Source organism: Colossoma macropomum, unplaced genomic scaffold, assembly GCF_904425465.1.
Source record: "Colossoma macropomum unplaced genomic scaffold, Colossoma_macropomum, whole genome shotgun sequence".
NCBI classification, from domain to species: domain Eukaryota; kingdom Metazoa; phylum Chordata; class Actinopteri; order Characiformes; family Serrasalmidae; genus Colossoma; species Colossoma macropomum.
The window spans coordinates 107,477-130,241 of record NW_023494908.1 but is presented as its reverse complement, the minus strand read 5'-3'; the positions used below and the strand labels follow the sequence as shown (position 1 = coordinate 130,241).

The following is a 22,765-nucleotide window of genomic DNA, read 5'->3' as shown; positions in this document are numbered from 1 at the left end:
ACACCAGACACAGATATATGTCATGTCTTACTCAATCATCATCTTCAGGCGATTCCATTTTTTAAAGTTATTTATGTTCTATTCAACTTAAACAGTCATGGTCGTATCATAGAAGATGTATAGACTGATGACTTGCATAGCTGTGACAAGCTTTCATAGATGTACCAATACAGGACAAAACATTATTAGCCAATTAGAAGCTAAGCCTAACAGTGACTGGCTGGACATATTTTATCTTTTTGACTGTAATTTAGTGATACATTGTACTATCCTAAAGTACTATTCTGATTCAACACAAACACAACTCTTCAGCAGTGCCACTTACTGAACACAAATATTGAATAGTAAAGATGGAAGAATTATGCAAACCATAGTAGCACAATGGAAATTATTTTTTCTTATACTTTTACTGAATAATCAGCTAAGTCATTGGTCTTAATATCAACAGTGGACAATGTTTACACTTTAGCTTTATTACAGCTTTCATTTTATTAGGGAGACTTGTTTTCAGTTTTTCAAAGAAAATTGCAGTATTTTTTTTACAGCTCTAAAGTTCAGTTGCATATTCTGCTTCTTATAATCCATGCAATCCCAAACACATTCACTAATGTTGAGATCTGAGCTCAGTCAATTGTTCTGAAAACATTAGGAGCTTCTATATTTGATAAATACATCTTGATGGTGTGCTTGGTGTTATCTTGCAGTAGAATGAATTTCTTCCTAATCAGAAGGTTTTTTTTTTTACATTTACATTTTTCAGAGGGTATTGCATGATAGAATAAAATTTAAATGTACTTCAGCATTTATGATGCCTTCATTCAAAATCAAATCACCAACTCCACATTTTACATTCCCAAACTTGCACTGATCCTCCACCATGCTTGACTGATGGTTGTGGACATGGTTTGAAGAGCTTGCATTCAGCAGTGTATTACTGCCTTCTGATATTTCAGATGTCCAGTTTTAAGGATTCTAATTCTGTCTGTATTTTTTAATAATGCTTTGAACTCCCATTTTGGAAACTCTAAATCTCCCCAGATATATCTCCTTTAGTCATTTTAGATGACCATGAGAGAGAAATTTGCAAGGCAGCTTTGATATGTTTGGGTGGTTACTTGTATAAATATTTCTTTGATGGGTAACAATAAAAACATTGGATTTTTTTTGTAAACATATTTATATGTTTGTATGTGTGTGTATGTATTACATCACTGTTGTTTCGTTCCTATCATCATCTGTCCCAGTGGCTCCAACCCTCTTGAAATTCTTAAAAACCACTAACAACATACAACAACAACAAATTAGTTTTATGAAGACTTCCAAATATAAATTAATAAAAAAAGGCTATCTTTTGTCATCAGCTATACATTCTAACCTACCACAATAACAGTTTTTTTTTTATTATTATTATTTTTGGGAAAGTGTGTTGTGAATTTTGTTATTTTGTCTGTTCGATATCAACATGTTTATGTGCAATACACAGAATTTAGTGTTTTTTGGTTTTGTAAAATATAAAATGTGCCACTACTTTTGCATTTCAGCAAATACGCAGTAGTTGTGCATTAAAATATGCAGAAGTGTGTTTGCTTTAGAGGATGTTTGCTTACTTTCACTTAGAAAATCAGCAAAGTGTGTAATTTGACCAGGGACACGCAAACTTTTGCACACAACTTTAAATGCCACATCTCTCACTTTGTCTCCATTTTTTCTCTCTTCTCTGCAGATTATCTGGTTGTATGATTACAGAGGAAGGCTGTTCTTCTCTGGCTTCAGCTCTGAGTTCAAACCCCTCACAGCTGAAAGAACTGGATCTGACCTACAACCACCCAGGAGATACAGGAGTGAAGCTACTCTCTGCTAGACTGGAGGATCCATACTGCAGACTGGACACACTCAGGTACAGACAAATTTTTGTGTGTTTTTATGTGTGTGTTTGTGAATGTGTGTTGTTATTGTTATTATTATTATTATTAATAATAATAATAATAATAATAATAATATTATTTGGAACAACATTGTAAGATAGGAAGGATATGCAGTGGGTTGTGATAATAATGACAATAATAAAAGCCCCAACCACCCAAGTCAGCTCTTTTTCCTGAATACTTACCACCAGACACATGGACAGTTTCTCTCCTCGAGCATTATGCATGTTGAATGGAGCTTCATCTAGCTCCAGCAGTACTTGCATATTCTAAGAAACGATTTGCATTGTTTCATTCTTTGACACAAGACTTATTTGCTCTGCACTGTGTAACATAGCCAGTATATATAGGATGTTGTCTTATTTGTGCACATTTAATTGTTAGAGGTGTAATAATACAATGTGATTTACCTGATAAAATGGCCACAATTGTGGATATTAGGTAGCTGGTCCTAAGAAATTGGCAAATAACTTTATATCCTGCTTCCTGCTTTTTGTTTTCTGACTGAAGTACCAGAATCCTTCCTGTCAATGTGCATAAATGTGTGTACAAGTAAGTGTGAGTATTTCAATGTAACTGTTTTGATTGTGCGGGTTTAAACATGGACGTCTTAAAATATTTTCTATACTGTAATATCAGAACTGTAGCGTTTTAGTAAGAGTAAATGGGAGTAACTGTCCTGTGTTTAATGCAAATATTGTAAACTGGATGCAGTATTAGAAGGTATATACTGGATAATTTACTGCAGTTTTTAATACTAAAGAAATTCCATCCATTTTACTTCATTTACTACACAAATAAAATAAATGCACTACTGCAGTACTAAAATTTACAGTAGTATTGTACTGCGTTCTGAACTGCTGTTTTTAATATTCCAGTAACACTACTTTTGTACTGTGTCAATTTTACTTTGTTTGAATTGCATTATTTAAACTGGAATAATACTACATAATGTACTGCAGATTTTAGCACTCCAGTATTACTGCAGTTGTGCTCTGTCCATTTTAATTAATTGATATTGCAGTACTAAATTGAATAAAGCAAAAATGCCGTTTGAAGAAATGCAGTACAAGTATACACATACACACACACACATCATCTAAACCGCTTATCCTACTGGGTCGCAGTGGGGTGCTGGAGCCTATCCCAGCTGTCATCGGGCGGAAGGCAGGATACACCCTCTACAGGTCGCCAGTCAGTACAAGTATAGTAATACCATATTTCTTCTACCCTTCTGTATAAAATGTTGTATTATTATGTATTACTGCATTACTTCAAACTGCATTTTCGAAAATTGCTTTATTATTGCACCACACTTGTACTAGCCAATCCCCATGACCCTCTCACTGCTGTTGTACATGTTTTATTGCAGCAGACAGCAAAAAACTAAGTGAAACTAAAGTTTGTGCATGCTGCGACTTTTGCTATGCATGCATGCACAATGTGAAAGACTCCATTGATTATCATAGTAGTGTTTGAATGCATCACTCTGTACCAGCTTCATTATAAGAATACTCTGTATGTTGAGGGAAGCAGATAGCAGATAGCAGATTTCCTAAACACATAGATGTTTGGTGATGTGCTATAGTTGTGGCACTTGTGTTCATTCTCTCCTGAACAATATGTGACACTTTAGCTTTTTTCTTGTGGTGTTTAAATACTACGGAAGCCCTGAAGGGTAAAATGAAAAAAAAAGTGCCTTCCTGACTTCCACTTGTCCTTCACAAAAAAAAAAAGCCTAACACTGCGTTCACACTGGCCGCGACGCAATGCAACAAAGCAGCCAGATGTCGTTAATTTTCAGGGAGAGCTGGCGATTTACAGCGACAGAGGGCAGCGTGAACGTTGGTGACGCGAAGTGGGCAGAGTGGGCGATGGAACAAAGTTGAACAAAGTAGAAAAGCGACATGGCAATTACCGATAGGAATTGAGCATTGAACACTGTGGTACGCACTCCACCAATGTGAAACTACGCTCCTTTTTTGGTTCCTCGATAATTGTTCCTACTAGAGACTGAATAATGGTGGTGGTGCTTTCACTGCAAATAGACAGTAATCGCAAAGACCAAATACTGTTTTCCTCATATATTGACTGCACAGACACTATGTAAAAATAAATAAATAAAAATAATTACACAAGCGATTTATCACCAGGATGTTTATTTTTAGCAGGAATGCATTTGATTTGTGCTTGGAGTCAGTGAAATCACTGCGACCAGTGGTCTACTTGAGTTCAGAAATGCCCACAGGTGATGAGCGATCAGCGACTGGGGCGACAAGTGGTGAAAAGTCACTGCCGGTGTGAATGCAGGGTAACAGTTAGTATGTTACACCAGATATTGCCAGTATGGAGCAGCTGTTTTATTTTTCCTTAACCTTCGGGGATCAGGTGAAAAAATAAGTTCTGGGGAGCTAAATTGCTAACAGTTAACATGCTAATGCATGTATGTTTTTTTCACCTGGTCCCCAAAGGCAAGTGAAAAAAAACTGCCATCCCCTGCTGGTCAAAGCTGGTGTAAACTCCCAGGTGTTTTTCATATAGTAGTGGCAAAAAATAAGAGGAATATGAAAATTGCACAAATGATGCTAGAAATAGTTTTGGCTGTTTTTGATATGTTATACAGGAGGAATGAATAAATATAATATAATAATATAAATAAATAATGTAAAACTTTATTAATTAATAAAGTGTCTCAGGAATACACTTTCCTTTTACTTTACTTTGGGGCTTCCATAGAATATGCTACAGAGTGAACATATGCCACTCTGTTCCATCTAATCAAAATGAATTGTAGAAGGGTGCCATTAGCTAATACGACTAAAAGCAATTGCTAACACCTGCTTTATTCCCAAACAGTCAGGTTTTTTCTTGCACTGTTGTTACCAGCTGGCTATGACAGATCACTGTATCATAAATGCCAGAGATTTCTGTGACTTTTATTATAGTGGGAATTGATTAATGAGTTTGTTTACATTTATCTCCGTACTAGCTAGGTAGGTTTGCTACAACTAAATTAACAAATTTATTTCTGCACATCAGCTTAGTATGAATAGCTGATGTTAGCTGGCTCTTCATGTCATCAATATATGATTCTCCCACACCTCAAACAACTGTGACAGAAAACTGAAACCAAAATGTGAAGCACACCACAGAGCTCAAACCCAGAGCTTCGTTCTGATACATTAATGACAACAGAGAAAGATGGATTCATGTTGATTGATGCAAGTTCTAATGACACTAAAAGGAGAATGCTGTATATGTGGTTTAGGAGTATCACATCATTGACATGATAAGCCAGCTAACGCTCACTCTTCATACTATGTTCACATTACTGAGAAACTAAACTGCTAATAGTTTAGCACCTGCAGCCACCTAGCCTAATATTAGCTACCAGATAGTTAAAAATCGTCTGCTTTCTGTTAAAAATGTGAAATATTACAAAAATCACTGACATACTGTATGTGCAACAGACAACGACTTTATGTTAATTAGACAACTATAAACAGCTAAATATACAGGGTCCTCCAATTAGATTTGTTTAAATCAGTACTTTGAGTAGCAGGAACCCACTTCTTCTTTTCACATTTGTTGCTTGGGAGTACACAAAAACTTAGATATGGCTCTTTTAACGTTGTAACATGCAACAATAACAGACTAATTTTGCTGCTGTTGTTTGGAGTAGAAGTGATTTAACTCTACTAAAGTGATTTAATGCTTAACCAAACTGAAGTGTGACTCTCTGTGAGAAACGTCTATAGATGGAGAAAAAGTGAGTCAACGGTGTGATTAAAAAAGGATTAAGGGAGTTTGGAGAAGATATTAAGACACATGAAGAACAAAAAATAAATAAATAAATAATTGAACAAGCAAACAAAATCAGGCTCAGTAGAAGAATAAGTAGATCTGATGTATTTATTTGCAGGTTAGTATAATTAGTTTAGATTATTTAACCTGATTTCATGTCAAGCTGTATGCAATGTAGCATTAAGTAGTGACCATGAACATGTTGGGTGATTGGGTTACTTTAAGGCTTAGTAAATAGTGTTTTACATATACAAAGCTTTAATAGTCAGGGCCTTAGAGTCAAAAATATGTGGAATTCCACCAGTTTTTAAAAAGATTTATATGTAAACAAAGTCATTCATGGTGGTTTGGTGTGAACTGCTCCATTCTAGAGAATTGTTCACAGCAGAAATGATAGGAACCAGACGTCGAGAGCATTTAATGTCTGTCAGAGCAAAAGTATTGAGAAGGTTTTGGCCTAAAAATTATTTTTAAAAATACATTTTTAATGTAGAGATAGGCTGCTGGGATAGGCTGCAGCTCCCCCCGCAACTCAGAAGGATAAGTGGCTTAGAAAATGTGTGTATTTGTGTGTGTGTGTGTGTGTGTGTGTGTGTGTGTGTGTGTGTGGAGAGAGATATATGGGACGTTGTAAGGTAAAATTGTCCCAAAAGAAAACAGATTTACAACTATTTTACCATCATCAACATCACATATAAACATTCTGAAGACTTGTAGATGCACTGGTCCTTTTACATTGTAAATAAACTGGCTATATTTGTGTTGCTGACATTGTGAACCCCTGGTTCCTGTCACCACTTCTGTAAAGATATCAGTAAATTTCACTACAGTGAACTGTTTCACATCAAACCACTCTGACTGAATTATGCAGAAATTTTGAAAAAGCAGAAAAACAGAGAGGTCATGTTGATGAAGGTGTGTGGAATGCCATTAAAAACTGTATGTGTACAGCTGGAGCTCAACATGCTTGGAGGAGAACACTAACTCCTAATTCTGTGACGTCAGCTAACAGGTGCCCAAATTGTCTCGCATCACACTGAGTGATGGAAGGAGAGGGAGGACCGTCCTGCCTACCAAGAGAGCGAGAGTGAGGACTATTATGCTCTCTTGGACTCCCAGCCAAGAATCGATGTGGGATTTAATACTTTTTTTTTGGTACAACTTAAATAAGAAACAACTAAAATAATGTTAGACAGAAACATTAGCTGCCTGTCATCAACCAGTCATATGTATGATATATGATATATTGTTCATGTACATATATACGATATAATATAATAACATTAGGAAATGTTAGAAGACAGCAGTATTACTACTCATGGTTCACAGTAAAGTTTTAGTTAACATAATAAAAAGACAATATATCATGGTGTATAAATAAAAATCATTTAGTTGTTTACGCGCTAGCTGTGAAAAAATCTGGTAGCTACGATTTAACCTGCTTGGCAAGCCCACAGTCCTTTATAATGGCTCTAACCCCCTAGCCACAAGTTAACATACTGGCCATAAGTTAACACGCAAGATACAACATAACCTGCTAGCCATGTCCTAACCCTCTGACATGAGCTAATGTGGTAGCCATGACCCAACATTTTGGCCATGGCCAAAATCCCTAATAATGTCTCTGTCATGTCATAGTCTGTTAGATGTGAGGTAACATGCAAGCCATCATCTAACTCTCAAGCCATGGCCAAAATCTGTGAGCTAACATACTTGCCACAAGCTAACAGGCTAAATGTAACCTATCTTACTAGCTATGACCTAACGCACTAGTCACAGCCTCAACTGCTAGTGTAGGTTAATGCACTAGCATCGTACCTTACCCACTAGCCACGATCAAAATCCTTATTAATGTCTCTGCATGACATAATCTGCTTGCAGCAGGATAACATGGTAACCACGACCTAATGCACCAGCCATGAACTAACTGTTGACCATGGCCAAAATCCCTTATAATGTACCTGCCATATCATAACCTGCTAGATGCCAGCTAACATGCTAGACATCATCTCACCTGCTAGCCATGGCCAGAATCCACAAACTAACATGCCTGCCACAAGCTAAAATCCTTTGTAAATTCTCTGCCGTGATAGAACGCGCCAGTCGTCATGCTGTAACGTGCTAGCCATGACTTAAACCTTTGGTCATGGCTAAAATCCTTTATGTCTCTGCAATGGCATAATCCACTTGCCACAAGCTAACATACAGCCATAAGCTAACACACAAGATGCAACCTGACCTGCTAGCCATGACCTAATACGCTAGCCATGGCCTCCACTACTAGCACAAGCCAATGCGCTAGCTATGACCTCACCCATTAGCCACAACCTAACTTCGTAGCCATGACCAAAATCTTTTAAAAACTCTCTGCTGTGACAACACCCACTAGCAGCAGGCTAACACAGTAGCCACAATCTAATGCACTAGCCATGACCTAAACCATTGGCAATGACCAAAATCTCTTATAATGTCTCTGCCATGTCATAATCTGCTGTCATAACCTGTTCATAATCTTGCTAGCCATGAGCTAATGTACTGGCCGCAGCCTAGATTGCTAGGGCAAGCTAACCTGTTAGCCATAACCAAAATCCTTTATAATGTTTTTGCCATGTCATAACCTTCTAGATGCAAGTTCACAGCCCTCATCTAACCTGCTGGCCCTGGCAAAAATCCTCGAGCTAACACGCCTGCCACAAATTAAAGTCTCTGCAATGACAACTTGCTAGCAGTGGGCTAACACGGTTGCTGCTACCTAAAGCCCTAGCCAGGACCCAGCCAGGACCTAACATGCTAGCCGAGCCCAACATCCTTTGTAATTTCTCGTCCATGGCCTAACCTGCTAGCTGTGAGCTAATGCGGTAGTTGCAACCTAACATGCTAGCCATGACATAATCCACTAGCCATAACCAAAAAGCCATCGGCTAATATTGTAGCCGAGACCACTAGCAGCGGGCTAGGTTGGCTATCTGTGACCTAAACTGTTGGCCATCACCAAAATCCCTTATAATGTTTCTGGCATGTCATAATCCGCTATATGCAAGCTTACATGCTAACTGTGAGCTACCATGCCTGTCACAAGCTAACATGCTAACTATGGCCAAGTTGCTAGCTGTGTTTTTCCACTTAAATTATAATTTTTTTTATTACAGTCCTCACGACATATACAGTATTAAAATAAGCACTAACTCACCTAACCTTACGACCTAACCTGCTAGCTGTGTGCTAATGTGATAGCCAACACCTAACCTCCTAGCCGTGGTCAAAATCCTTCATAATGTCTCTGCAATGTCAGAACCTGCTATACATGAGCTAACATGACAAAGTTGCTAGCTGCACACAAGCATTTTAGCTACTAGCTAACACACTAGACTACAGACACAAACTACACTTACAAGGAGTGGTTTTTCCTCTTATATTGAATTTCTAGGTAAAGAAAAGGTGTTTTTTCTTGGAGGCTGGTCTGACCTCACTGTGGATCTGTTGATCTCGTGATCTCATGAAGAAGTTCTGCTTTATTAATGCTAAATATATAACAATCATGAAGACCTGTAAGAATATCATTAATAACTGATTAAACTGATGATGTTGGCACCTTAATTACTGCATGAACTAATACATTAAGGTATTAATGAGACATGGTTATTTCACGCGTATTTGTGATGGCTCATGATGTGTTTCATGTATGAATTAATAATTATTCATACATGAAATAAAACAAGAATTAATGCGAGAATTAATGAGTTTCACACAAAGCAAAACGTGACAAATACAAAATGTTCAAGATAAACTCCATCATTCTCTCTTTCTCTGTCTCTCTCTCTGATTATTTCTTTTTAGCTCTTGCTTGTTCTCTCCCTAATTCTATGTCTCTCTCTTTCTCTCTGTGTCTGTAACTCTCTCTAATTCTGTCTGTCTCTCACTCTCTGCCTCTCTGTCTGTATGTCTCTTTCTCTCTTGTCATTCTCCTCTCTAATTCTCTCATCTCTCTCTCTCTGTCTCTCTAGGTCTCTCTCTGTCTGTTTATTGGCATAATTTTAAGGTCCAGTATTGCCAAAGCATTATAATAGTGTCAACAATGACAACATGAACATAAAATAACAGTTTATAAAACGGATAGTTCCAGTCCTAAAATCTGATTGGCTGAGCCGCACTCAAAGCTTTTGTAAAATTCCTGATATACCACTCCTATGACCACCTCAAGAACTGAACTGTGTATTACTACGCCACAAAAAAAATACACTTGTGCTGTTAATGGAATAATCTTTGACTAATGCTGCTCGCACAGACCACCGAGTATATTGATGAAGTAAGAACTCGTTTTTTGTTTAAACTGAGGGGCTGGCGACTTTCGTTCTTAACTAGAACTGGTCAGCTAGCTAAAAGGCTAAACAGCTCTGCCATTAACATCACAGACTTGAATTTAAGTAATTATGGTATGATTAATTGTAAAACGGCAGTATAGAAGTCTTAAAAATGTCACTTGAATGGATCACATGCTTCAAATTTTAGTGTTTCAGTCAGTTGTACCTTCAAACCCAGGCTGAATCCCAAACGGTTCTGTACTCTCTAAATAGTGTTCTAGCTATGAAAGTTTAGAAATTCTAGCCTCTACAGCCAAATAGCGCACCATTTATCAAGTATGGATGAGTCCCAAATGACTATGTCTTAGCTATATTTTGCACTGTTGGGGTTCAGAATCCAGTATTTAAATTCCTACGTAGTGCACTGTGTAGAGAGCAGGGAGTGTTTGAGATTCAGCCCCAGGGTGAGAAGAGGGGTGCTGCTGGATTGGTGCTAAATAAGACTCGGGGTGGTAATCTGGTGACCAAAAAGTGCAATCAAAAGTTTTGCCTTAAAAATTGCTGTGTTATCATATGTTCAATGTTATATGAAAAAATCATGGAATCACTACAATATACAGTGATGGGCGACCAAACATTCTCCTCATTCAACTGTCCATGGCTGCGAGGGGAGAACGCCCTTCCTGTGATAAAATCGCTGTAACTCACATCCTCTCGTGGCTTATTGCTTTAACAATAATAACATTGTTGAATACCAGAAAGAAACCTAATTGTATAATGTGTTGTATAGTTATTAATTATACAATTTTGGAATCTGTTTTTTTAAACTTATGTGTAGTGTTGGGGGTCAGAAGGGTGGGAGTGTGTGGGGACATAAGGGTGGGAAGTATGTGGGGTGTGGGTCAGAAGGGTGGGGGTCATTAGGGTGGGGAAATGGAGGGTGGGAGTATGGGGGGGTGTTACCCACTGTCTCTCCGGCAGTGACATGTTGTAACATATTTAGCAGCAAGTGTACACCCTCTCCAAGGATTATTTGTAATTTTTCAATTTGTGTATATTTTTCAAAAATTGAGATCAGCTTTCTAATTTTTTTGTCAGTGTTAGTTTGAATTTGTCACAGTGAAGAAGAAAGTGCATCTCTGTCTCAACCTCACCTGTCACACAGTGGGCACACAGCCTCTCCCCTCTGGGCAGCCAGGAACTTTTATGCCCTGTTCTATGGTCAGGCTGTGGTCACTGAGTCTGTACTTGGTCAGGATCTGTCTCTGCCTCTTCCAATTTATGCCCTGTTTTAAGGGCCTGATAGCATTTTAATTGATTCTGAGTGTTAATTTCTTTTCCCCAATGTTCCAGATAATCATTCTTACTGTTTTGGATGATATGATTAATGTTTAATTTGGGCTGTAAAGCAGTGCTGGAGCGAGGCTGCTGTGTGTTAGGAGCTGTTAGAAGGTTTAAAAAGCCTCAGAACCAGATGACTGAGGAAGCTCTGCTCAGGGTTCAGTTCTTGGCTCTGTAGTGCAGTGTTTCTCTGGGACTCATCTTAAAGTGCATCCAGAAATTTAGAGATCTTTTTTTTTAATGTTTATTAATAGAGGGAATCAGCCTAATTCTGCCCTGCGTGCATTGGTTGGCGTTTCCCTTTGGACTTTCAGGATCATTCTGCAGAATTCTGCGTGCAGGGCTTCTGATGGATGCTTGTCCCATCTAGTGTAGCTGTGCTCACTCAGTGGACCCCACACCTCACTCCCATACAGCGCAATGGGCTGGATCGCACTATCAAACACTTTACAACAGACCGAGATGGGAATGTCAATATTGTAGAATCTCCTCCTGATTGCGTACAGCGCTCTGCAGGCTTTTTCTTTCAGTGCATTCACTGCCGCACTGAAACTCCCGGATGCATTAACGATGAGGCCGAGGTAAGTGTACTGCATGGTGTGCTCCAGAGCAGTGCTGTCCAGAGTGAACTGGTATCTGTGTTCCTGACACCTGGGCCTTTTGTGGAAGATCATAACTTTTGTCTTAGGCAGGTTTACTAACAGGGCCCGGTTCAGTAGGTCCAGGTGCTGCTATAGCCCCAGTGTGCTGAAAGACAGAAGCACTGAACTTCACCTTCTCATCTTGTGGAGTGAGTCCAGGAGCTGCAGACTGTTTCAGATGCACCGCTAACTCGTTAATGTAGATGTTGAACAGTGCTGAACTCAGGCTGCAGCCCTGCGTCACTCCTCTTTTCTGAGGGAAGAATTCTGTACGTTTGTTTTCAATTCTTATCACACATTTGTTTCCCGAATACGTTGATTTGAAGATATCATAAACTTTACCCCCTACACTGCTCTGTAGAAGTTTATAGTAAAGCCTTTAATGCCAAATAGAATCAAATGCCTTCTTGAAATCTACAAACCAGGCAAAATTCCATGTTTTCCTTTTTTATGTTTGGTGTACATGTTGGTTTATTGGGATGTGTAGGGTATAAACGTGGTCAGTAGTTCTGTGAAGCTAATCTGACTCTTGCTCAGGACAATGTGTTTGTTAAGGAAAGACAGAATTCTGTTATTTAAAATGCTGTTAAACACTTTCCCCAGATTACTGCTCAAACAGATGCCTCTAAAATTGTTAGGGTCCAATTTATCTCCACTCTAATGGATTGGGGTTAGAAGTCGTTGGTTCCAGATGTCAGGAAAACAGCCTGAACTCAGGACAAAGTTTAATAATTTGAGCACTGCCATCTGCAGCTCAGGAGTGCTGTTTTTAAGCATTTCATTTCTGATGCTGTCAGGGCCACAGGCTTTTTTAGATTTTAATTATTTGTGTTTTTGGGCAAATTCTTCTTGTTATTGGATAATCAAGCAGGTTTTTTATTGTCTTTGGTTGCATATTCAAGTGATTGTAATTTTTGCATGATCACACTGTGATTGGAATTTAGATCCATTTGAGAGATTTCTGTGTAAAAATTTTTAAAGTGTTTTTTTTTCCAAATGTCACTTTTGTATAGGTATGTCTTGTGGTTTTATTGTGCTCAAGTAATTCCACATCTCCCAGAACTAATTTTGTTTAATAGAATCATCTATTTCTTGGAGAGTTTTGTTTGTATAATTTAAAGGTGAGCCATAGAAGATGCTATTTGAAAAATGCTGTTTATCTCTATTACAGCAAGGTTAACACTGCTCTTATTTTTAAAATGGGTGTTAATAAAGTTAGTGATTTTGCTAGATACATGAATTGATGTAGGTGCATGAATGAATTTTTTGGAGCTATCCAGAGCTCATCTGTAACTCCTGTGGACTGTGAACCGTTTACTGGACTCTTCTGCCATTTGTTTGGGTTTATTTGACCATTTCAGGTACACATTAATTAGGTTATGGTCTGACAAAGGAGTTTGCTGTCTGACAGTGTATGCATTGATGGAGGAGGGATCCACATCAGTTATAGCATAATCAACTACAGCAGCTCCAAGGACTGAACAATACATGAACCTCTCTAAAGAGTCTCCTCTGATTCTACCGTTAAGCATGTACAGACCTAAAGCTTAACAGAGATGCACTAACTCTTTGCCACTCTTATTTACCGCAGTCAAGGTTTTTTCTGTGTTTGAGGGTTGGTGTGATGTACAGAGGGCTTTGGCCAAACACATTTGTTGCCCTCTGGGTCTGCATAGTCCTGTTATGTTCCTGTTAATGCACTGAAATCTCCACACAGCAGCACGTTTCCCTGGGCATGGAAGTGGCTGATCTCTGTGTAGAGATTGTTTAGATACTCCTCCTTATAATAAGGGGATTCTGTTAGAGGAGTGTGGATTCTTGACAGCAGTGGACTGTACTTAATTTGAGTTAGGGCACAATAATCTCCCAGTAGCCTGAGGGACAGTGGGTAGGTATGTCTTTCACGACACCATGTTTCAGTGAGAATGAGGATGTCTACACCTTCAATATTCTGTAGAAAGTCAGCATTTCTTCTTATCAGTCTAAAAACTGAGGAGTAAAGACCCTGAATGTTCCAGCAGCTAACACAGAATGAGCGCATGTAAAAGAATGGAAAAACTCTCTCAGGACTGTAACTCTCTCAGGATCTCTCTGAGCTTGGCTATGCTGGCCTGGCTCTCCCTCTTTAGCTGCTGGACCTCCTCCCAGAGCTGCTAGATGGGGCTGTTGGTGTCGCTGTACGAGAGTCTGGCCTGTTCTTGAACTCTCTCTCAGCTGCTTGTCGGAGGGGAGGGGAGAGGGGCTGTGGTGGGCAGTGTGGGCGGATCTTCCACACTGTCTTTCTCAGAGCCTATACTGTCCACAGCAGCCGCCTCTCTCTCCACTTCAGCCTTCAGCAGGGGAAAGATCTCCTCAAAGGGGTCCAGGCTGATCTCGTTGCCCTGCACTAACACTGTGCCTTTAGTGTAGTAAGTGATGGTCAGTACAGGGTTGTCAGTGTCCAAGTTTTCAGACAGTAATTCTCTCTGCCGATGCCCTCCTTAAAAGTAAACTTGTAGTGGCTGAGGATTGTAGACTTCCCTGCAGAAGAGGCAGCAGTGTGGAAGATCAGGTTGTTTCCATAAAGATGGATAAAGTCTGCATACAGACTCTCTTTTTGTCCAGCCGTTGTGTACTGAATTCAGCTTGCAGCTATTCTCTCTGTCAATAAGAAACCAAATAAGAAAAATAAACATTCAAAAATGGTTGCTAGGAATGTAATAATGATTTCTGAAGTTGTTTCATGTTTGTCTCATTTTAAGATGTGCATTTTGATTATATTGCAGGAGCTCATTTTAACAGTGGCAGCTCTCTCTATCTCTCTCTCTCTCTCTCTCTCTCTCTCTCTCTCTCTCTCTCTGTTTTAGGGTGGATTATGGGGGGGAGACATGGATGAAACCAGGACCAAAGAAATGTAAGTTCTCTCACACACACACTCTCTCTCTCACACTCTCTCTCTCTCTCTCCCGCTTTCTCTCTCTCTCTCTCTCTGTGTTAATGTCTCCTCTTGTGTTCAGATTCCTGTGATCTCACTCTGGACCCAAACACAGCAAACACACATCTCTCTCTAGATGAGGAGAACAGAAAGGTGGTGTGTGCGAGAGAGGAGCAGTCGTATCCTGATCATCCAGAGAGATTTGATGAGTATAAGCAGGTTCTGTGTAGAGAGAGTCTGACTGGACGCTGTTACTGGGAGGCTGAGTGGAGCGGAGATGTTGATATAGCAGTGACTTATAAAGGAATCAGCAGGAAAGGACGCAGTGATGGTCGGTTTGGACTGAGTGAAAAGTCCTGGAGTCTGAGCTGCTCTAATAACAGATACATTGTTCGTCACAATTATAACAGCACTGCTACCTCTGGTCCCTCCTGTCAGTCTAACAGAGTAGGAGTGTATCTGGACTGTCCGGCCGGCTCTCTGTCCTTCTTCAGCGTCTCCACTGACTCACACAGACTGACACACTTACACACTTTCAGATCCACATTCACTGAACCGCTTTACGCTGGATTTACACTTTATACTGACTCCTCAGTGTGTGTGAGATAGAAAAGTTTCACCCCTCTCTCTATCTCTCTTTGTATCTGTTTCTTTCACTCTCTCTCTTTATTTCTTTTTGTCTTTCTGTCTCTCCTTTTCTGTCTCTCTCTTTCTGTCTATTTCTCTGTCTTAGTAAGTAAGTAAGTAATTGTAATGGGTTGGAAATCTTAATCAAGACTTATTAACACCCCTATACATTTTTTTTTATAATAATTGGGTTTTAAAAAAAATGAGGTCTTTTTATGTGTGCTTCTTTTTGTTTGTCTTTGGTTTGGGATTTCTTAATAAATCTCATGTCCTTTAAAAGCAGATCAGCTTAAGTAAAAGGGTAGACGGCACTAGACCAGAAGGGGGCACTCCTTACTAAGAGGACAGCTATGTCTGTGTCCGTTCTCTCTTTTATTAAGGTGTGGAAACGTTGTTTTATTTCCTAATGACTTTAATTGGCTGGGCTTAGAATGTATTTTTATGTGCCTTGTGTTGTATGCAATTTTGCTGCAATAATGCCACGCCACTAGCATTAAATATCGCATCAGTCCAACGAAGCTGCTACAGTATTTTATTTGGCTTATGTGTGAATGAAGGCTATGCTATTGTGCATGTATTTGTGTTGTGCTGCTGCTATAAGTGAATACGCTCTTGTGATTGAACTCACCTTTCAATTTCAGCTGAGACTTTGGCACACTCGGTAGCAACTGATCTAATGACCTCAAGGACCTGGAGAAAGGATAGGGTTTGAGCAGATCTCCTATATAAGATGGTGCAGATCAATTTAGTGTCTTGAAAACAAATATAAGAACTTTGAATTGAATCCTGTACTATACAGAGAGGTATACCAAGACAGGGATGATGTGGTCCTTCTTTTTTTTGCCTGTGAGAAGACAAGCTGCTGCATTATGGGCTAACTATAAACAAACTATTGAGGACTTACTAACACCCGTGTACAAGCTGTTGCAGTAGTCTAAGCGAAATGAAATGAGAGCGTGTATAACCTTCTACAGGTCTTGGTGTAACAGAAGTGATTTAATTTTTAATTTAAGTTGGTAGAAGGAACTCCTGACAAGAGAGTTAATTTGTTTATCAAACCTGAGGTCAGGGTCAGATATTACCCCAAGGTTATTTACCTGAGGTTTCACATCCTCCAACAGTCCACCAAGATTGTTCATTAAAACATTGGTATGCTTGGGAGAGCCAAAGAGGATCACTTCAATTTCATCTTCGTTTAGTTGGAGACAAACTGCCTTCCAACCAACACTTAATTTCCTATAGACATTCTTTCATTCAAAAATGTGAACTTCTTGCAGTTCGTAATTGTGTTCAGAAAGAAATTGCAAATATTCCTGTGAAGACAGGTTAAATATCTAGGTGTTTTGAACTAAAAATGTTCAAAACACCTAGATAGATGTTCAAAACTAATTTGGAAGAGTTGAATATCTTTCCTATGTTAGTTAAAGTGAAGAGTTTGCTGAATCTGTGGTTATCTAGAGACTTGTGTATTTTAGATCATGTTCTTTTGTCTAAAACAGAGGGTGTGTTGAGGCTTGTTTGTCCATGTCACTCATTATATATTTCTCTGAAAACAATTCAGTCAGCCAATTTTATCTTATTTGATTTTTTGTGGAGGAGTAAATCATATTATTTACAGAAATCTCAAGTAATTAAAGATTACGAGCAAGGGGGTTTAAAAGCTTTAGGTTTTGAATCTCTTCTTGGGACGTTCAGGGTTAAATGGCTGAGAGACTGAATTACTAAACCCCAGTCTCTGTGGTATCATATTCCTCACAAAATTTGAAAGAGTTGGTGGCCTCAAATTCCTTGTTAAGTGTGACTATCAACGTTCAAGAATCCCTTTAAAATTATCCTTTATCCATAAGCTGGAAAATGATATTTTGCCACAATTTCTCTTCTCCTAAGTCTATAATTTGTAATAACAGGTCTATTACATTAAATAGAAAATGTTTTTAAAGCCGATTCGTTTGAAAGAGGAATTTTCTTTGTTCAGGATTTACTAGATAGTGATAGGTATTTCTTGTCTTTTTACTGTTTTGTTGGAAAATATGTCTTCTTTTTGGCGATTTTTGGTGATTTTCACTCTCCTACTTCTTATAATGTTGAGGCAGCAACAAGAGATAAAGCTTTTTATTTTTATCAATAATACATGCCATTATTCTTTTGGGTAAATATCATATTCACATTTGTAAATGAAAAAAATGTACACCCTTTTTTAATTTGTTTATCTGTGTCTTCACTCAGTTCCTTCAAAGTTTATCTTTTTTGAAAAAAAATAACATAGCAAATGAACAAAAAACTGTGTATGTCCATGACCAAATATCTTCTTACCTAATTTATTTATTTATTATTATTATTTTTCTTTCTTGCTCCTTTTTCATTCTTTTTTATTGTTTTTATTGTTTTTTTCTTTTGTGTATTTTCTATTGACAAATTTCTCCTTTTTGCACTATTTTTTGTTGACTCAATTAAAGCAAAAAATAAATAAATGAATAAATAAATAAAAAGAACGTCCAGCTCGTGGGTTAAGAAGAAGTCCTTCAAAATAAAAGTTTTGTTCATGAACGATCTCACATTGGCCAAACCCATTTTCATTTTCATTGAGGTGTACTCTGTAGTCCGTACAAAGTCCAAACTCTGTATGTTCGTGAGAACTGCTCCCCCTCTCTTACAGAGACTGTTTGTTTGTCTCTCTGTTTGCAAAGGCTGGTGTTTGTAGGACAGACACTCATGTGCTGAGATATTTCACAATCACTGATGGATCGTTTTGTTGTTCTACATGTTTTATTATTTGTAGCTACATCGACTTTCTGTCGATTTTCTGCACAAAATACAGAGTTTAAATGAAAAAGCATAAAAATATTCACTTTTAATGGAGACTAAAATGCTTTATGTATTGATGGAATAATCTGCAAAATGCTGTTACGTAAGTTTTGGTTTATCAATAAAAAGTTGTGTTTGATTGTTTCTCTGATTAAATGAATGTTGTTACCTTTAGCTTCACTCACTTCCCCATAAACTGAGATCATTTATTTTATTTTATTCTATATTTTATTGTTGTTTTCTTCTGTGGAACTGTTCCGTTTGTCTGCCATATGGAGCTGTTTGAACTCTTTCCATGTAGAAAGGCTGTAGTCTTTTCTGGACGTCTCTCTCTGTAAGAGCTGAAAGGGTCAGTCTTCCTTTTAAAAACGCTCTGGTCTCCTCAGTTCAGCTCCGTCTTTCCTCCACGCCGTCTGAGTTTGTTGTAAGAGGCGTGTGAAGTTCAGACAAACATTACAGGTGTTGATAAACATTTATCCACTAAAGTTGAATGAAAAAAGTTTTACTAACATTCATAAAATACAACCAACAGTTTTTGTTTCCATCACCAACAGCGAACAACTTTCTGAAAACTTAAAACATTTTCTGTAAGAAAATCCTTTGGATGTAAGCACAGTTACTGTTGGATTATTTACACTGATCATATGAAGTGAACTGAAGCTGAGAGAGAAAACCAGATCCAAAGTGTGTGTGTATCTCTTTTATCTATTTATCATCCTGTTTACACACAAACCGAATGGGGACACAAAAACGTTGTGAAGACAAAAAAATCTGGTCCCCACAAAGGGGAACCCTTAAACAGCGTAGGGGAGGCTGTGACTCAGCACCTCCCGCCCGATTTAGCTTAGGCCAAGCAGGAAGGTTTGGACCTAAAAAGTGTGTGTGATACTGTGCTCCACAGCAGCCTCCTTAGTCTGAAGCTGGTATTGCAGGGTGCCACATCCACCCACTTAACACACTCTACAAGTCTAATAAAGTCCATCCTGAGGGAAACCTGTGTCTGAGCACTACTAAGGTCAACAGACCTCGCTCTAAAAGAGAACATGCTCAGCTGTAAAGGTGATATGAATTCCCACAAAATGTCCAGTTTTTGATCTAATAAACATTCATAGTACATTTCTAATGTATTTTACATCAGAAAGTCTATATAGAGTAATTATTAAGTTTAACAAAATTGCTAACTCACACTGGGTTATACTAGGTTATTTCAACAACCCAATGGCTACATTACTGAAATTGGGTCACATATATGGGTTAGTTCATAATTTGCTGGGTAGTTTCCTGGGTTGGTAGTGCGGACCTGAAAGGGAACATACACATAATGTAATGTCCTGTCATCGGTTTCCCACGTCCATGGTTTCCCTCTGGTTTGAAAAGGCTGCAGCAGAAGAATGAGCTGAAGAAAGTAAGTGACTTTAATTATTTGTTGTTTTTTGGCACTGTAGTATGTTACGTTTGGTGGAATATATTAATATGTGATAGACATAAGTTCTTCTTAATTTATTTTGGCTCATGAATTAAGGTAGAAAAGCATAAAATGTGCAAATTAAAAAAAGCCCAAATGGTGAATTAGCTAAGTAAGCTAGTTGGCGAGCTAGCAAGCAGATTGTAGTGTTAAACTGGTCAGCTAGCTAATGTAACGCATTAGTTCAATGAAAATCAAATGTAAATGATTCTCCACTTGCCTCAAATGTAGTTGAGCAGCGAGAAGGTTAATTTTTAACTTTTTACTGACAGGTACAAGGACAATTTAGCTGCTTCTTAACAAGTATTAGAACATCAGTTAGCATTGTGCTAACTGTACACTAACGTTACTTATTCAAATGATTCTTATTCCAACGTTGGCTAAGTATTCCAGACATAGCTGCCCATAGCTACCTGGGGTTTTGACACAGTTATCTATAAAAACCGATATGTAGCCATGTCGCTAGATAACTGATGGCTTTATGCATTTTTGAGTTTAGGAACTACTAGTTAGTTATATTAGCTAGCTACCATCATATCAGCTCCAGAGCAAAACTTAAAAAAGCTACATTCATGCACCTCACATGACTTTGGTGTTCTTTAATATGTGACAGTTCTCGTTTAAATGATGGATAACAAAACTTGACATGAAAATATAAAGTTATATGCATATTTACAAATGTTTCAAATTGGCAGTGTCAGTGTGCTACCAACACTAGGGCAGGAGTTTCAAGTAGGGTTCCTTCCTGGTCCATGTACTGCAAAGGCTGGTGTTTTAGTTTTCTTAGCACTCTGAATTCACCTTATGAAGACATTTTAAACTAGCTGATGAGTTGAATCAGGTGTCTTTGATGAGGAGGAGGAATGTAACATTAAACTCCGCAGGGCTGTGACCCTGAAGAACCCTGTGTTTGAGTGTATGCTCTGTGCGTTCATACACAAATGCTGAGAACATTAAAAAACTTAAAATTAAATAATGTTTAATTAAAGAGGCTCCAGATTTTTTGTTTCAGACAGGCACTTTTCACTGTCACTCCCTTTTTTGGGCATTTCAGTCTTTTGTTCTTAAAGGGGAATTACACCAATTTTTCTACATTTCTTATTAATTCTGTTTTCAAGATGTGAACAAAGTCATTCAGTGTGGTATGACATGGAATGGGCCGCTGTAGAGAAACTTAGATATCTTTACAGTGGTGGTGATAGGAACCAGGGGTCACAATGTCTACCACACAAATATAGCCATTTCTTTGCTATCCAGCACCACATGTGAAGTACACATGTTTTTACATGGAAAATGATGGTTCAATTGTCATAAATCTGAAGTTTTCTTTGGGGGCTACTTTGTCGTACAACACTCTGAATGCATCCCTCCACTATGAATTAAAATTAATAGATTAGAATACAAAACTATCATAAAATGATGTCAGACATCAGCATTTTGCACCAAACCACTCTGAATGACTTTTTTACATCTCAACCATTTAATTATTTTGAATTTTTGAAAAATCAGTGGAGTTACCCTTTAAGTGAACAGGGTGTCTGTGGGTCCCTTAAAAGGGTTAATTTACTTTTTACAAATCAAGAGCCTTCACTTAACACACACATACAGAAACAATATGAGTGAGTTATTTTAATAAATTTGGTCTTCAGTTACATTTGAAGTGTTTAAAAAGTGGATTCAAAAGTCCTTAGTAGATGAAGATTCTTGCAGACACTCTGATGTCCTCATTGAATTCATTTTAAAAATTAAAATACTATTTTTTATGCATGTTAGTTGAAATTCTCTATTCTCGGGAAACTGAGTCAGAATTGTTCACAGTGTTGGTGACAGGAACCAGGTATCCTATTTTTATTTTCAATTTTACCACTATTTAATTATATAATCAACATTAGATAGAAAAACTCAGAAGACACATGTAGGTTCGCTAACGTTTTTGGATAGTAAACAAAATGGATATATTTGTGTTGTAAACATGGCAACCCCTGGGGGATTTTTGACAAGGCAAGATTATTCAGTTAGCCAGATGTCTTAAACCCAAAGTTGCGCATTGTCCAATAGGAATATTCTTCAGCTTTCTTCCCCTTAGACAGGCTTCACTTATCTGGCTAAACTGATAAATCCCACTTTGTGATATACCCCACTGGTTCCTATCACCACCACTGTAAAGAAATCTAAATCTCTACAATGAACCATTTCACATTAAACCACTCTGAATAACTTTGTTTACATCCCAACCACTGAATTATGCAGAAACTTTGAAAAATCAATTCCTCTTTACGAGCAGTGGTTCCTATTTCATATTATTTGTGTATAAATGAAAAATAATTTTGAGTTTTAACAATTCTTTATTAAGCTGCCATTCATGCCCACAGTCAGTGACATAACTTCCAGAAGTCATATTTTTTGCATTGGTGTTTCAACAATGCAATCTTTTTATTTCCTGCCAAAACTGAATAAAAAAAGAGTAGTACTACAATACTTGTTCAAATACAAGACACTTTAAATATAAGAAGCATGATGACATTATATTAAAAAAATGAATGAAAAAATTGTACACACAATGTCTTTCACTGAAATCATTAGGCCTTGTAAGGTCCCAAGGGTTCCCCACTAAACAATGCACATAGTTTACATAGTTTATGAACTTGAAACATATTTCTGTTTCTTATCTATAGATTTGTGGAGTAAATGTTAAGTGTTCGAAACAACCAGCTAAATTTGTGGTTAAACTGTATGTGTGAGACAGAGAAGAGAGAACAAGAGAGCAAAGAGGACAAAAAATAATGTGGAATAAATACAGTTCTCTTCTCAAAGTGCTGGAATGGCAAAGTCAGTTCTGTTGTTTTTTTCGATGCACTGAAGACATTTGGGTTTGAGATCAAAAGATGAATATGAGTTATTTACATCAGGATATGTTAATATATAATTTAGAACATGGCACC

General features: G+C 37.9%; 1 protein-coding gene across 5 annotated transcripts in view; it reads left to right on the top strand.

Moving 5' to 3' along the window:
• LOC118800548 (NACHT, LRR and PYD domains-containing protein 3-like) overlaps positions 1 to 17,862 on the top strand; it is a 37,059-nt gene extending 19,197 nt beyond the window's left edge. For all 5 annotated transcript variants that reach the window (XM_036560810.1, XM_036560813.1, XM_036560811.1 and 2 more), the window contains 3 exons: positions 1,724 to 1,897; positions 14,859 to 14,905; positions 15,009 to 17,862. In XM_036560810.1, the coding sequence (XP_036416703.1) occupies positions 1,724 to 1,897; positions 14,859 to 14,905; positions 15,009 to 15,535 (748 nt within the window). In that variant the 3' untranslated portion in view covers positions 15,536 to 17,862. The remainder of the gene's footprint in view (positions 1 to 1,723; positions 1,898 to 14,858; positions 14,906 to 15,008) is intronic.
• Positions 17,863 to 22,765: the final 4,903 nt, after the last annotated feature.